This window comes from Syngnathus typhle, linkage group LG15 (genome assembly GCF_033458585.1).
Source record: "Syngnathus typhle isolate RoL2023-S1 ecotype Sweden linkage group LG15, RoL_Styp_1.0, whole genome shotgun sequence".
Classification (NCBI taxonomy): domain Eukaryota; kingdom Metazoa; phylum Chordata; class Actinopteri; order Syngnathiformes; family Syngnathidae; genus Syngnathus; species Syngnathus typhle.
In genome coordinates this window covers 8,771,790-8,785,641 of record NC_083752.1, presented here as the reverse complement: position 1 = coordinate 8,785,641, position 13,852 = coordinate 8,771,790, and the positions used below count along the sequence as shown (strand labels likewise).

Here is a 13,852-nt window from a genome sequence, read left to right as displayed (position 1 = left end):
AATTCCTGGTATTGTGGGAATTTATGGTAAAACAAAAAATTCTTGCTAATTTTTATACCTCATAGTAAACAATATTGCAGATGACCAGATGCTGATATTTGCTCCAATTTCCTTTGCGTGTGTCAGATTCGATCTTGAGCAGAACCAGGCCCAGGCTGAGGTACAAAGAGAAAAAAGTCTGAGGGAGAAGTTGGCTCGTGAGAAAGACACGATGGCGGCTGAGATTTTCAACATCCACCAGCAGCTTCAGGTTTACGAAACATATTCTACATGCTGCCCGTCCTCTCTCTTTGTACGGCGCAAGCATATACTCTTGTCTCCTTGGACCACAGGAAAAGGATGCCGACTTGTGTGCCGCCAACATGAAGGTGCAGCAGTTGGAGGCCGAATTGCAGGATCTCTCTTCACAGGAGTCCAAGGACGAAGCATCACTGGCCAAGGTCAGGAAGCAGCTTCGTGACCTTGAGGCCAAGGTGAAAGACCAAGAGGAGGAACTAGATGAGCAGGCTGGTACCATCCAGATGCTAGAGCAGGTATATGACGAGATTGGGCAACCTTTCAACATGCAGTGCCACCGTTTTTTATTTTATTTTATTTTTTTTAACTTGCTATATTATTCTGTGTGTGTCCTCTCTTACTGAATGCAGGCTAAGCTGCGGCTTGAGATGGAGATGGAAAGGCAGCGACAGAGCCACTCAAAAGATATTGAGAGCAAAGATGAGGAGGTGGACGAGATCAGGCGGTCCTGCAGTAAGAAGGTAGCTCCCTCTCATTCTCACAGTCATGCACATATTCTCAAGAGGCTCGGAGCAACACCAAGAAGAATGCCTTTATAGTTGGGTGTCAAACTGCACAGAGTTCTTTCTGATATCAGGTTTTATGCAAGACATCAAACACAAGACAGGCAAGAGCAGTGGTCCCCAGAGGGCTGCTTTCATGTAAACAAACGTAAAAAAATATATATATATATATATATATATATATGTACGTATATAGAGAAAGAGAGCGAGCGAGAGCGCTAAAAGCTTTTTTGGGCTGTTTTGAAGGCTTCATTGCCACATATAGTATGAGCCCCACAACCTTTATGGTCTCTTAAAAGCTTTTTTTTCTCTCAGAAATTTTATTTACAAGTTGTTTTTTCATTTATTTTGATGTTAAAATAAGTTATAAAGTCCAAATGTAACATTTGGCAAAAGGACTGACATATCTGATTCCAAGTTTGAAAAAACGCTAGAGATTACCACACGTGTGATTTTGTGAGTCGATTGTGTTTGCGACGCCCCGTCCATGCGTCTCTCAGCTGAAACAGATGGAGGTGCAGCTGGAGGAAGAATACGACGATAAGCAAAAAGTGTTGCGCGAGAGACGTGAGCTGGAGTCCAAACTGCTGAGCGCGCAGGAACAGGTTAGCCCCATTTGTCTCATCTTCATCCTGTCAGCACAGAGGCGTGTGTTAGCGTCTTGCCGTGCTCATATGTGCGTGTGTGTGAAGGAACTTTAATTTACTGCTGAATCTCGTCAGGTGCTGAGAGTTGTGTTCAAAGCAGAGCTTGTTTATCAACACTGGGAATGATTTGTCTTTCAGGTAAGCCACAGGGATGTGGAGAGTGAGAAGAAGCTGAGGAAAGACCTGAAGAGAACCAAAGTCCTGCTGGCTGATGCCCAGATTATGTTGGACCACCTGAAGAGTAATGCCCCAAGCAAACGGGAGATCGCCCAGTTCAAAAATCAAGTATGCCGCTCCTAACACTCCATCATATAGTACATTGGTAGATAAAACTAGAATCAGATCTGCGACCTTCTCGTTCTCACTCGTCACAGCTGGAGGAGTCCGAATTCACCTGTGCGGCTGCGGTCAAGGCCCGAAAGAGCATGGAGTTAGAGATTGAGGACTTGCATATCCAAATGGAGGACGTGGTGAAAGCCAAACTGTCGGTGAGTTAGTGACGCAACTTGAGGGCGTGATGGAGGACAACATTATCGTGTTTCACTGCCAAGATGGCTTCAGTTTTACCTCACAATGACGGTAACGTGCGATACCGTACCGTTCTTGAAAAAGCACCCGGTTGTGTCATGCATATAAAAATAAAGCAATGCAACAATTCACTTTTTCAGTTAAAACAAATCAAATGCAAATGAGAGAACTTGGCCTCTTTGTTTGCAGTTGAGCCTACACCAGTATCCGTGCATCATCACATTTTGATGGGTTGTTAGAACAATGCGTGCCCTTTGGCATATATTTCATTTCTACAGTTTGTACTAATGGGTAAAATTGCCCCCCTTTGCTCATTAATAGCTGCCACATAGTGACGCTGGCTGCATTTCCAACATGTTGACAGAGGTTTTTGTGTCTCAGGGGTCATTGCTTGTTAATTGCTGTGTATATGTCAAGGGCACGTCTTGGAAATGTTTCACATTAACGAAAGCATTTGGAGGGCTGGAACCACCCTAGAGGATGAACTTGCGGACATTGGCAGCAATCTGCTCTGGCTGCACATTTGCCAGCCTAAATGAGCTCATTGATTATCTTCAATTGGTCTCATCGTCCTGCCAGTAGTACTTCCACTTTCACTAATGATCATTTATCGTATCTCACAAATACGTCCTATTTCAGCTCCCTTCCCTTTTTTTTGTGTGGTGGATCAGTTGGAGGAGCAAGTGAGCCGCCTTCAGAGAGAAAAGAATGATCTGCAGTCTCGCACGGAGGAAGACCAGGAGGACATGAATGAACTGATGAAGAAACACAAAGCTGCAGTCGCCCAGGTAACCGAACCTCCGCACCTCCCACCCCAGCCAGCTAAAATCCATCAATGACACTCAGTCCGGATTTATGCATGCGTGTGCTTTTTGAATCAGGTTGTGCAACATGTTTTTCTGTATTCCTCATATGTACATCCCAAATGATGACTGAATTTATGTAAATTAGTCTGCCAGAGATTTAGGTCGGATCAGTGACCTGGAGGCGCAGCTTGAGGAGGCCGCAAAGGAGAAGCAGGAGATTCAAGAAAAGGTACACACACAGCCGACTGCCATCTTATGAGATAAATTAAACTCAAGTAGAAGGGTAGTCATCCTAAAATGTTCATACTCCCCATGTATGTAAGATGTAAGTTAAGCTTTTGAATGTCAAATATTTGGGTATTCCTCACAATATCAAATTGCACCCATAATCCAGAGGATGTTGCTCCCAAATAAGATTTTTTAGTGGCCATCAGTACATAGAATAGCTGACCTGCCTCAACTCCTAGTCAGTCAATAGTCGAGCAGCATAACCATATCAGCTCTTGGTATTAGCCTGGTAGGTCCTGGTTGAGTCTTTATTATATTCACAGTGTATTCTCGCCTGCCTTTTCTGCAGTGGTCTTTGTAAATTCACCGCAGCCCATCTCTGGGCTGAATGAGGCTCCACTGTGTATTTGAACATTTTTATTTTGTAGATGTTTACACCTTGTAAACCTGAAGCGACCACATCATTCAATGTGGCTTTATATTCTGGGCTGGCTCATTCTATTACTACACAGTCTGCTATGTAAATATCCAGGCTCAGCATGCATTGATATGTTAAACAGAATGATAATTGTGCTTTTTGTGCATATAGCACAAGTTATTGGTTATACAATTCTTTTGACTGAGAATGCTGTCCAGAAAAGGTACCTAAAAGTACATTCCTCTCCCTCAAGATTATCAGATAACATTTTGAGCACTGGGACTCAGGAAATAAAACATTTTTAGAGTTTGTGTTGCTGCCAGCCAACATTTACTGTGTCAACTACATTAGTCCGACACCAAGTACCACCAAAAACAGTTTTTTTTAAGCCAAAATCAGTATTTGAGCGTGAAAAAGCAATAGTTTTCATTCTAAAAAGCTCAAGCAACGAATGAAACTACAGGACCAAAGAGCAAAAACTACAAAACAATGTGTACCAAACAGGTTTCAACAATATAGAGATGAATCAAACCTATTTGTAATTTACCCCAAAAAAAACTTGACGTGCTAAAACGACTGGTTGATCACAAGGAACAAAGCACATTTGATGGGTGGGATTCCTACCAGGAACAAAAAAACAAGAATGTGTCCAAATTAGAGCAAAACAAAATGCACACAGTCAACATGAACAGAAAGAATGATCCAGCACTATTCAGGTGTGCTGCCTTAAAACAGAAAAGAAAAATACACTTTATTAATGATTCAATGAAAGTGTCTCTCACTTTTTTAAACTTTTATTCTATTTTTATTAATTATTCCATGGATCGCGCAAAAGAGCGTGCATACAACACTTTGAGAATTCCTGATCTAAACTCAAGCCATACCTGTGCGAAAACCTCGCTCCACGTTTTTCCCTGCAAAGCCCACCCATGAGAATTATTTTCACCGGGAGCTGCGGGCATGTCAGAGGCACCGATAGCCATCTTACGCATTTGACCTTGAAGTAGTTATCTCTTCCCCAGTAAAAGGGCAATCTGACTTCTTAAATAAAAATCCAAGCAGAACTAAAAAAAAACACCAGCTCGTTTCAGATGAAAAGTCACTCATTAAGTGCCCGTTGTGCCTTTTGGGTTTTATTGTGAGGGCTCTTTGCTTCTTTGATCAGTCAAAATGATTCAACTGACAGAAATGGACATTGATTGCACCATTAAGTGACTTTCCCTGCAGCCATCACGATCATATTAAATAAATTTGAATGCCCTCCATTTTATAAAAAAAAAAAAAGACTACCATTGATTGATGGGGTGCTGCTGCTACTGCATGTATGATGACTATAATGCAGGTTAATACATGAATACAAAAGACATTATTTGAGACTTTATTCTGTATTCATTTTAAAGTGTAAAGCAAAAATTGGCATTGAGAGTGCTGTGTGTCGCTAAGAATGCGCATATGTGTGTTTGTGTGTTCTTCCCACAGCTCCATTCGCTGCAGAGTCAGCTGGAGTTTCAGGAACAATCCATGGTTGAAAAGTCTCTTGTGAGCCGTCAAGAAGCCAAGATCCGTGAGCTGGAAACCAAATTGGAGTATGAGAGGACGCAGATCAAACGTTTGGAGGTCAGACATTCCTTAAATACACATCCAACATGACATTTTCAATCAAGAGGTCGCAGGATCAGACAAATTATGAAAAAAGGTGCGACTTATATGTAGAAAAATTCCGTAGCCAACACGGTTCTGCTTTTATTGTTTGTTTGCTGAACTGCTACTTTACTTCCCAGACAAGCTGACTAAATTCTCCCACGTCTCCCTTAGAGCCTGGTTTCTCGTCTAAAGGAGAATCTTGAGAAGATGTCAGAGGAAAGGAACCAACACATTGCTGCAGAGAACAGAGAGAAGGAGCAGAATAAGAGAATGCAGAGACAAATAAGGGACATGAAAGAAGAAATGGCTGGCGTATCCAAAAAAGAGGCTGAGGCGAGTCGAAAGAAACACGAGCTGGTAGGTGTCGGGGCACTTTGGGATAATGTGATTGTCCTCAGAACCGAAGAGGAAATGACTTCGTTAACGTCAATTCACCAGGAAATGGACATTGAGAGCTTAGAAGCAGCAAATCAGAGCTTACAAGTGGATCTCAAACTGGCCTTTAAGAGGATAGGTGACCTGCAAGCTGCTATCGAAGACGAAATGGAGAGTGATGACAACGACGACTTAATCAACAGGTACAAAATACAGATTTAATTGTTTTGCGATTGATACGATATGTGTCACCTTGATGTATTCCAGATTTATTCAGAACACTGTAGTCTAACATTGTGTTGAATGAAATGATTCCTAACGAGCGCACAGATTTATTTTTTTCGTTCCAACCTGTCAATCATAACTTATTTTTTGTCTCCAGCAGCGATTTCTTTTAAACCGAGCTTGTAATTCTGGGTCATGCCTCACTCTGCCTGACCTGGTTTAATACCGTTGTATGCTGCAGATCCTTTGTATATCTTTGAGTCAGATAAATGAATAGAGAGCTTTACAAGGCAGAAAGATAAAAACAAAAAGAAACATGAAGTATTTGAGAAGAAAGGCCAGTAACAGATTTACAGTGGATAATGATTGTATTGCTGTGAGCATATCTCACCTGTTCTTTTTTCCTCTGTTTTCTTGTTCCTGTTTTGGCGTCACCCGCACTTTCCCTGCAGTTTGCAAGACATGGTGACAAAGTATCAGAAAAGAAAGAACAAAACGTGAGAGCGGAACAAGCATTCTTTGTGTGTGTGCGTGTGTGTGTGTGTGTCATAGTGGTTGTTTTTACACCTTTTTGTTGTTGTTGAGAAAACAATGCAGTATGTTACACTGAGAAATACCAACATTTTGATATATTCACTGCAACTTGTGCACCAATATCATTTACATGCAGGTTTTCGCCACATCTTTCAAATTAAAATAGAATTACCGCATTTTTCAGACTACATGGTGCATTTATAATCCTTTAAATTTTCTAAAAAAAATCAACAGTGCGTCATATTTTGGTATTGAATTGAAGTCAAATAATATTTGTAGTGCTGGTTTGTTTACCTTGATGTGCAGAAATGTGCCACATAACCCGGTGTCCCTTATGGACAGAAAAATACGGTATATGGATATTATATGTGGGAATAACAACTCAAACAAGATGTGTCAAAAAGTTTTCTGGAATACTGCATTGTTATCTTTTAGATTTATTTTTTTTTCTTTTCTTTCAATAAATCCAGTGTGGTATAATTGCACTGCATCGTACTGGTCATATGAAGCTAAATGAGGTTAACAGAATGATAGACACGCCTCTTGAAGCATTTATACACTCCTGCCAACGGTAACAATAACAAACAGGCCGTTAATGTCACTCAAAATTAAACATGGATACCTCAAGCTAGGAAGTCACGGTCCAGGCACGGTGAATAAACGGTAAGACGTGCAGGACACTCGAGTCAATGTAAACCATCCGTCAATATGTCTCGTAATTAACTCGAAAGTTATGGTGCTGAAAGGGTAATATTGAGGCGTATGTGATTTGAGGCTGAGTTTGAGTATTTGTGACAAAGATTTACAAGCAGCCAAGGCTGATTGTCAGAAGTCATTAACGTTCACGTTAAGATTCTTGGGGCTTGTTTGTATCCGTAGGCCTCGGGAGCGGTTAGCAAGAAGTGCAAGGCCAAGGACAAATCGCTCCTGACATCATTTGTGCAACACACCTTTTTCCCACATTGCTTGGATTTTATAGTGGGACATTAGTCATTATCTTATTTCTTTGTTTTATTTACGTAGCATGCAGTGTAGACGAGAAAAAGAATGGCAATTTAAATTTAACTCGGAATTAAGCTTGCACACCTCTCTCGCATTACAAAAGAGATTTTCAGCACAGACCTCTCAAAATAGGGACAGAACACTTTGTTCTGAAAGGAAAAATGACTGAATTTGTGACAGGGGCCACGGTGACATTGATGATGGAGTTTTTCTCGATGAGTGTTAGGACACCTGATAAAGCTTACCAGCATATCATTTTACATCATCATGAATAATGTTTTCTCCTCACAATCAGCAAATACGCCAAGATGGATCATCTTGTCACTTTTATTTATAGTTAGGTGTCCCTACACTATGGATGAAGTATATTAGCATTTAGTGAAAAGAAGACACTGTCCATGGACGAAACACAATGAATCCATGGCTATGAATGATATTGAAGATGAAACTATTAATCAAATCTTTCTACCAGCAACCATTAAGCTAGTTATATAGTAGCGCATTTTATTTTTGGAGTTTTAGACATTTTAGTATTGAATAACAAAGACATATTGAAGTTCCGCCTTATTAACCGTCTGCATGGGATGAACCCAAGTTCAATTAATTATATAAGGAACAAAGAATTATTTCTCAGATTAAAGTTTAGGTGCAAAACATTGCAAGGACAAACTCAGACAATGGAGATGGTGAATGGCAACTACCTGTTAAGTATCCATTGAGGTGGTATTGTGCCTGGCCGTTCAATTTGATTTAATTTTGAGCGGTGGGTGGCCACTTGTCAGGCTATACAGCATTTCAAGTTACTAATTACTCTTCTAGCTGTCGACTAAATAGAGTAGATTATTTTGGTGTCAACATTTTTCTCCGGGAGCAGAGATCAAAAAAATATTCCTCGAGCGTCTGCGCTAGAAAAGTCACCCAAAATTCGCCATTGCATTTAAAAGAATGGATGACAGCTGTCTGAGCAGGTGGAATTTATCTCACCCCCAACTCTGATCCACAGGTCTCGATATTGATTATGTCAAGTGAACATTAGGAGTTTTTGATGATCATGGCTCTGCTTCATTACAAGCACCAGAAACGGGTGACATGCTAGCAGCCAGCAGCCAAACAAGGGGATTATCCCGCCAAGGGCTTGATCTGCATTCTGTTCGTATGATACATGTGCTTTGACTGGAGTATGTTGAGTAATGGCATGAGATTTATGCTTCTTCAGTCTGCACTGCAATGCATTAAACTAACCTCTAAAGTGGCTATTCATTACACAGCATTATGTAATCTATGTGATTGCATGGCATAAATATTCATTGAAGTTTTTACTTGTGAGTAATTCCCACCCATCACATTTCAACAGAAAGCAGACTAAAGGAGGAATCAAGTTGACTGATTTGTTAAATAGTCATTTGTTCATTAAGTGGAGATAAGAAGAAGACATTTCTAGAATGGATATAATTTGTTTCATTGTGATAGTGCTTCTCAATAACATCCCTCTTTGTTCTCTCAGTGGGCAAGAGACAGACACAGATTCTGAGGTGGAGGATCGTGTGGATGGGGTTAAGTCTTGGCTCTCCAAGAACAAAGCCTCCTCCAAGCCCCAGTCGGACGAGGGAAGTCTGAAGTGTGCCAGGTTAGCGATTCCTCCTCTCATCCTCTTACCTCATCACAGATAACCACATGGATCCCTGAGATAGAGCAGTGATAAGGCCTATATTGAGCAGTGCGCTTCGTTACTGAAGAACCTCTGTCACACTCGCTATATAGTACCGTGCGTGAGTCTTTGGCCACCAGTCGATATGTTTTAGCAATGCTATAATGACCATATTGAATTTCATTCTCACTCACAGTGCAAACCTCCAAACTGTCAACCAAAACAAATTGTATCCATAATTTTGGTAGGTAACATCATGTAAACATTCTGGAGCTCTTCCTTGTCCCTATATTCAACATATTCCTCTCAACTGTGTCTCTCCTACTGTTTTACTATGTCCAAACAAAAGCTATGAATAGATTTACTCTTTGTTGGATAATCTGGTTGAAAACAGACAAACGAATTGTGGCAACAACAAAAAAATACATTCCTTGAACAATAACTAACTGGAGTCTTTAAAATGCCCAAGATTACCCGAGGCAAAAAAAGAATAGGGTAATTTATGCGATGAGGTGTCATTGCTCTCCTTTCCAGTAATCTCTCTAATGACAGCAGCCGGAATGGCGAAGTGGCTGCTGTCAAATTTATTGAAGTGGCCCCTGGCCAGTTGGCGCTTCTGTTAAATGATGCCTCTGCTTCCATAGATCTTCTCACTTGTTGACTCTTGCCACACTGCCCACAAAGCCATAGTGTACACAAACAGCAATAGCTAGAGGGAGAGTGCGCTTCCTTGCCATCAACCTCCAAAGGACAAAAAGAACGTGACAAATTATCGGTGTCATCCGACATTACAGATTAGCATCAGCACTCCAGATCTCATCATATACATTTCTTTGCCCTAACAGACATGCATATTTTATTTATGTCATTCATATATTCCAATACCTTGTAGATATGCAGCAAATGTGGATGCCAAAGATGTGAAAGAGGGTAAGGAGAAGACAAGTGATGGAAGTCAGGATGGCAAAGACATAGAGCAGAACAGGTCCGTGTCTGTCATGAGCTCCCTGAGCTATCGGAAGCGTTCCAACCTTAAAGACTCCATCGGAGGGACAGGCGATGAGAACTCCCTCTTTAGCGCTCTCAAAGAACAGCCTGACGCCCCTGACCACACCTCCATTCGCAAAGCCAAGTCCAAGTCTGGAGATCTCCAGGAGAACTGGAAGAGGAACCAAGCTCAGGAAGATTTGGATGACAAAGCCTCCGTTATTTCCTCGGCCTATTCCGAAGCCACTAGCAGGGCGAGGAAGGGTTTGGAGTCACGCTGGACTTCGCGAAGCAGCCCTGAATTTGATAAAGATTCCACTATCTCCTCTATAGCTCCCAGCAGGATATCCACCAGGAGGACGATGTTAGATGACGACGACGACATCAAGTCCACCATCAGCAGCGTGAGACGCTCCAGCCCTCGATCGCTACATCGTAGCAGCTCCTGGAAAGATGACAAGCGAAGTAGTTCTCGCCTGTCCCTCGCTCGTAGTTGCGGCCTCAGCGAGTTTGGCGTGCATGTCCATGATGATGACAATGACGATGGCCAAAGTGTTGCTTTTGCTGAAAGAAGGCCTTCCCCATACAGTCCTCGCTCCACCACACGTAGTTTCTCGACCCCAGCCCGAGCTCACTATTCAGATGGAAACCCACCAGATACGTCTGACATCAAGCCAGTCACGCACCGAAATTACTTGGACCCCGATTTGGAGGCCGCTATCAACGAGGTTCTCAGCTTCAAACCTATTAAGTTCAAGCGAAGCAAGCTTGAGTCCAGTGATGAGGAAGCAGAAGAGAAGAACGGACTAGCAAGCAAGGAGGGAAGGAAGATGGAAGCCGATGAAGTGCTTGGGTGCAGTAAATCCAGCTTGCTTCGCTCCGCATCCGGTTCTGCTCTGGACTACGGCAATCGTCCTTCTAGCATCTTAAGTACCAGCTCCCACAGACGCAAAGATAAAAAAAGCAAAATCACTCAATCCGACGACTCCTCTTCAGACGATCGTCAAAGCAGGAAGAGCTCAAGGCGAAAGAAGGGCAAAAAGTCCAAGAAGAGATCCAAGAAAAAGGAAAGCGAGTCAGAAGATTCCTCTTCATCTTCAGACTCGTCTGAATCCTCCTCGTCTGACTCCACGGTCTCATACCGCAGCTCCAATAGTGTTAAAAAGAGCCTGAAACAGCTGTCCGATGATGAAAAGGGAGATGCAAGTGGTGGAACGCCCAGCAAGAAGAATAGCAAGCGGAAACAAAAGAAGATGGATAACTTGATGATGAAGTATCTATACAGGCCAGACAGTGACTGATGGCAACAAATGAAGGTGATGCTTGGTGTGACAATAACCCCAAAACTGGATCACTCACCAATCAGGCTAACTTACTAATGGCTGTGTTCTCATATTTCTTTCGAAAACACTAACTCGTATCATTCAAACCCGGCGATGCTCCAACTAAGATTTGGTGCACCGGATTTGGAAGAACACTCAGTGCATGAGGCAGGAGCACTTTGCAATGCAAAAGGCACGCTCATTTTCTGCTTTGGTGTTACCAAAGACCCAAATCACAAGAGAAAATAGCCTCAGAGCTTACAGTTGTCAAGTCACGCCACCCACGCATATTGGCCAATATGTAGCACTTATTTGTTTTGCAGCAACAGCTAAACCAGAAAAGCAATCAACACCTTGGAGACTTGCCCCCGCCCACCTTCCCAAATCAAATTGAGATGATCTCATTTCTTCTAACGCTTTTCAAAGTTGTCAGCCAAGATTAGGGTAATTCATAAAACAGTGCCATCATTTTTTGGAATTAATGTCGAAGAAGCATGTAGCCTCCACTCGGAAAATAGTGAAACTACAATTACGGTAACGGTCGAATCGGACAATGCATGCCTCACGGTAGCACGATAGTACCTTTCTCACAAGCTATCAGAATTAAATTAACTACCGTATTTTTCGGGCTATACCAATATTTCAGTATTTGGAAACACCTTAATCCTTTCAAGTAAAGGACATCTAAGAATAATAGTCTTGTATTTACGGTAAGCAAAAGGGAAGTGACTTGCAAGCAAGCCGTAACATACCGGGATACTTCTTGTTTGTTCAGTACTAACAATACAACCTGATTCATATGCGTTGACCTTTACAGCCCTGCTGTGTCCAGGCGACATGTGACGCCTGGCAAATCCGATGAAGAGGACGAGATGGACTCAAACAAAGACAGGCAGCTGCCGAGGCCGCGCTACGGCGAGAGCACGTCATAACAGTAACCCGGGTCACCTTGTGCTCTCAAACACACAGTAGGGATGCAATCCAACAGTGAAAAGCAATTTTGGTTCCTTTAATTTTGGAACTCTGTCATATTTGTTGTTCGTCGTGAAAGCGAGTTTGCTTCCGAGGCTTATGTCTGCTCACCTTTTATGTGATGCTTGAGAAAGTTAAGTGAAGCTGAGATATTTGGGGGGAAAAGGGTTTCCGCCATTTCTGTTTTTTAAAGGGCTGCTCTTCAGGCAAATTTAAGCATTCCTCTGCACTTGCCGTCTATTCAGCCCTGCCAAGAGGATTTAGATAAGCCTGCTCTGGATGGACTTCTCCAAGAAAGTCTGACCAACTTTTAAGACTCCTCTTATCTTTCCATATTAACGGGTGGCTCGCTCAATAGGAAGTATTCAGGCCTCTTGAAATTAATTACCATAAATTACAATTTACATCGAAATGTCAGAGCAGTTAAATTTATTAGATAATTGGAGACAAATGATCAACAGTTGATGATGTGATTTCGAATTTAAAAACTAACCAAGCAGTTGTTGTACTCCAATTATCTTTGTATTTATTCAGCAGTAAAATGTTCTTTATAAGTGGAGTCACTCTTATATCAAGACATAATTAGCTTTATAAGGTAAATTATATGTCATTGGTTTGTATTCTACATAGATTTCTAGAATGTTAAAACATGCAATTGTCAGATAGAAACTACAGTAAATTGTGGTCCACATTTGGACATTATTAATTTGCTACTTGTTATGAAGTTGAAGAGATTCATTATAAAGACAAGCTTGTACCTGTTGAAATAAGTTTAGAATCTTACCAAGCTCACATTTGTTGACACCAGTGTTAATGTGCACAGTATTTTTTTGATCTACGAAACTCAAGTTTGACGATTTTTGTTTTTAGTTTATTTAATTTGAGCCCTTTAAATGGGAGAATATGGTTACTCAGTTTGTAGGAATATATATTTGTTTGGTTTATTTATTTTGACCATTGTGGAGCCCTCAAAATGAGATAATATGGTTGTTTAGTTTGTAGGAATAAAACAATAGTCAACTCTACAATTTATTACGCCAGAATTTGGATCCATTTAATGAAAAGGCAGAATTGTAATGTAGGACTAGTACATATGGATGCAATTGTTTAGAGAGTGGATGTTTTTATTTTGGGCCTTCTGATTGTGAGGAAGTACATGCAAACTACAGTTTGTTCTAAAAAAAATAAGAAAAAAAAATACCATGAGTTGCATAGCTTCCCAGAAAAACCTAATCTGCATTTCATGTCTTATTTCTTTCTTCTTCGCACTGCACATAAATATTAATACAGAAACAAATATGTGTAAGTGAGAACATTTAGGGCTGTTATTACATATACTACTTGAGCAGTCTGGTCCGGTTTCATTTTTGGAATGTATCGTTATTTTTCAAATGACCTTTTTCTAGGAAATAAATGAACTGTTACAAAATCAACGGCAGCTTCGGGTGTCATGCCATTTTGATTCACCCCGTCATGAAAGTGGAAGAATAGTGGGTCCGAAATGAGATTTAAGTTCCAGATGCATTTAATTAAATTTAGCTACGACCCCGAGTATCTCCTCGGCGTACCCACCGGCTTTTCTCAGGAGACTCGTGGAAACAAACACTTCATGAAAATGAATGTAGTAGAGCTGCAGGGAATGCAGACTGTTGTTGTTCACGTTATCACTGAACATTTTAATATGTAGCGCGCACAGCTCTGCCGTGCAAACTAAGC

At 41.3% G+C, this 13,852-nt stretch overlaps 1 protein-coding gene across 12 annotated transcripts in view; it reads left to right on the top strand.

Annotated features, from left to right (window-relative positions):
- LOC133168248 (unconventional myosin-XVIIIa-like) overlaps window positions 1-13,569 on the top strand; it is a 39,783-nt gene extending 26,214 nt beyond the window's left edge. For 11 of the 12 annotated variants that reach the window (XM_061299684.1, XM_061299679.1, XM_061299683.1 and 8 more), the window contains 15 exons: window positions 127-250; window positions 333-533; window positions 648-758; window positions 1,301-1,405; window positions 1,586-1,732; window positions 1,822-1,935; window positions 2,647-2,763; window positions 2,927-3,010; window positions 4,907-5,044; window positions 5,243-5,428; window positions 5,510-5,649; window positions 6,124-6,168; window positions 8,712-8,834; window positions 9,748-11,158; window positions 11,982-13,569. In XM_061299684.1, the coding sequence (XP_061155668.1) occupies window positions 127-250; window positions 333-533; window positions 648-758; window positions 1,301-1,405; window positions 1,586-1,732; window positions 1,822-1,935; window positions 2,647-2,763; window positions 2,927-3,010; window positions 4,907-5,044; window positions 5,243-5,428; window positions 5,510-5,649; window positions 6,124-6,168; window positions 8,712-8,834; window positions 9,748-11,143 (3,031 nt within the window). In that variant the 3' untranslated portion in view covers window positions 11,144-11,158; window positions 11,982-13,569. The remainder of the gene's footprint in view (window positions 1-126; window positions 251-332; window positions 534-647; window positions 759-1,300; window positions 1,406-1,585; window positions 1,733-1,821; window positions 1,936-2,646; window positions 2,764-2,926; window positions 3,011-4,906; window positions 5,045-5,242; window positions 5,429-5,509; window positions 5,650-6,123; window positions 6,169-8,711; window positions 8,835-9,747; window positions 11,159-11,981) is intronic. The other variant, XM_061299685.1, reaches the window with a different exon arrangement.
- The last annotated feature ends 283 nt before the right edge of the window (window positions 13,570-13,852 follow it).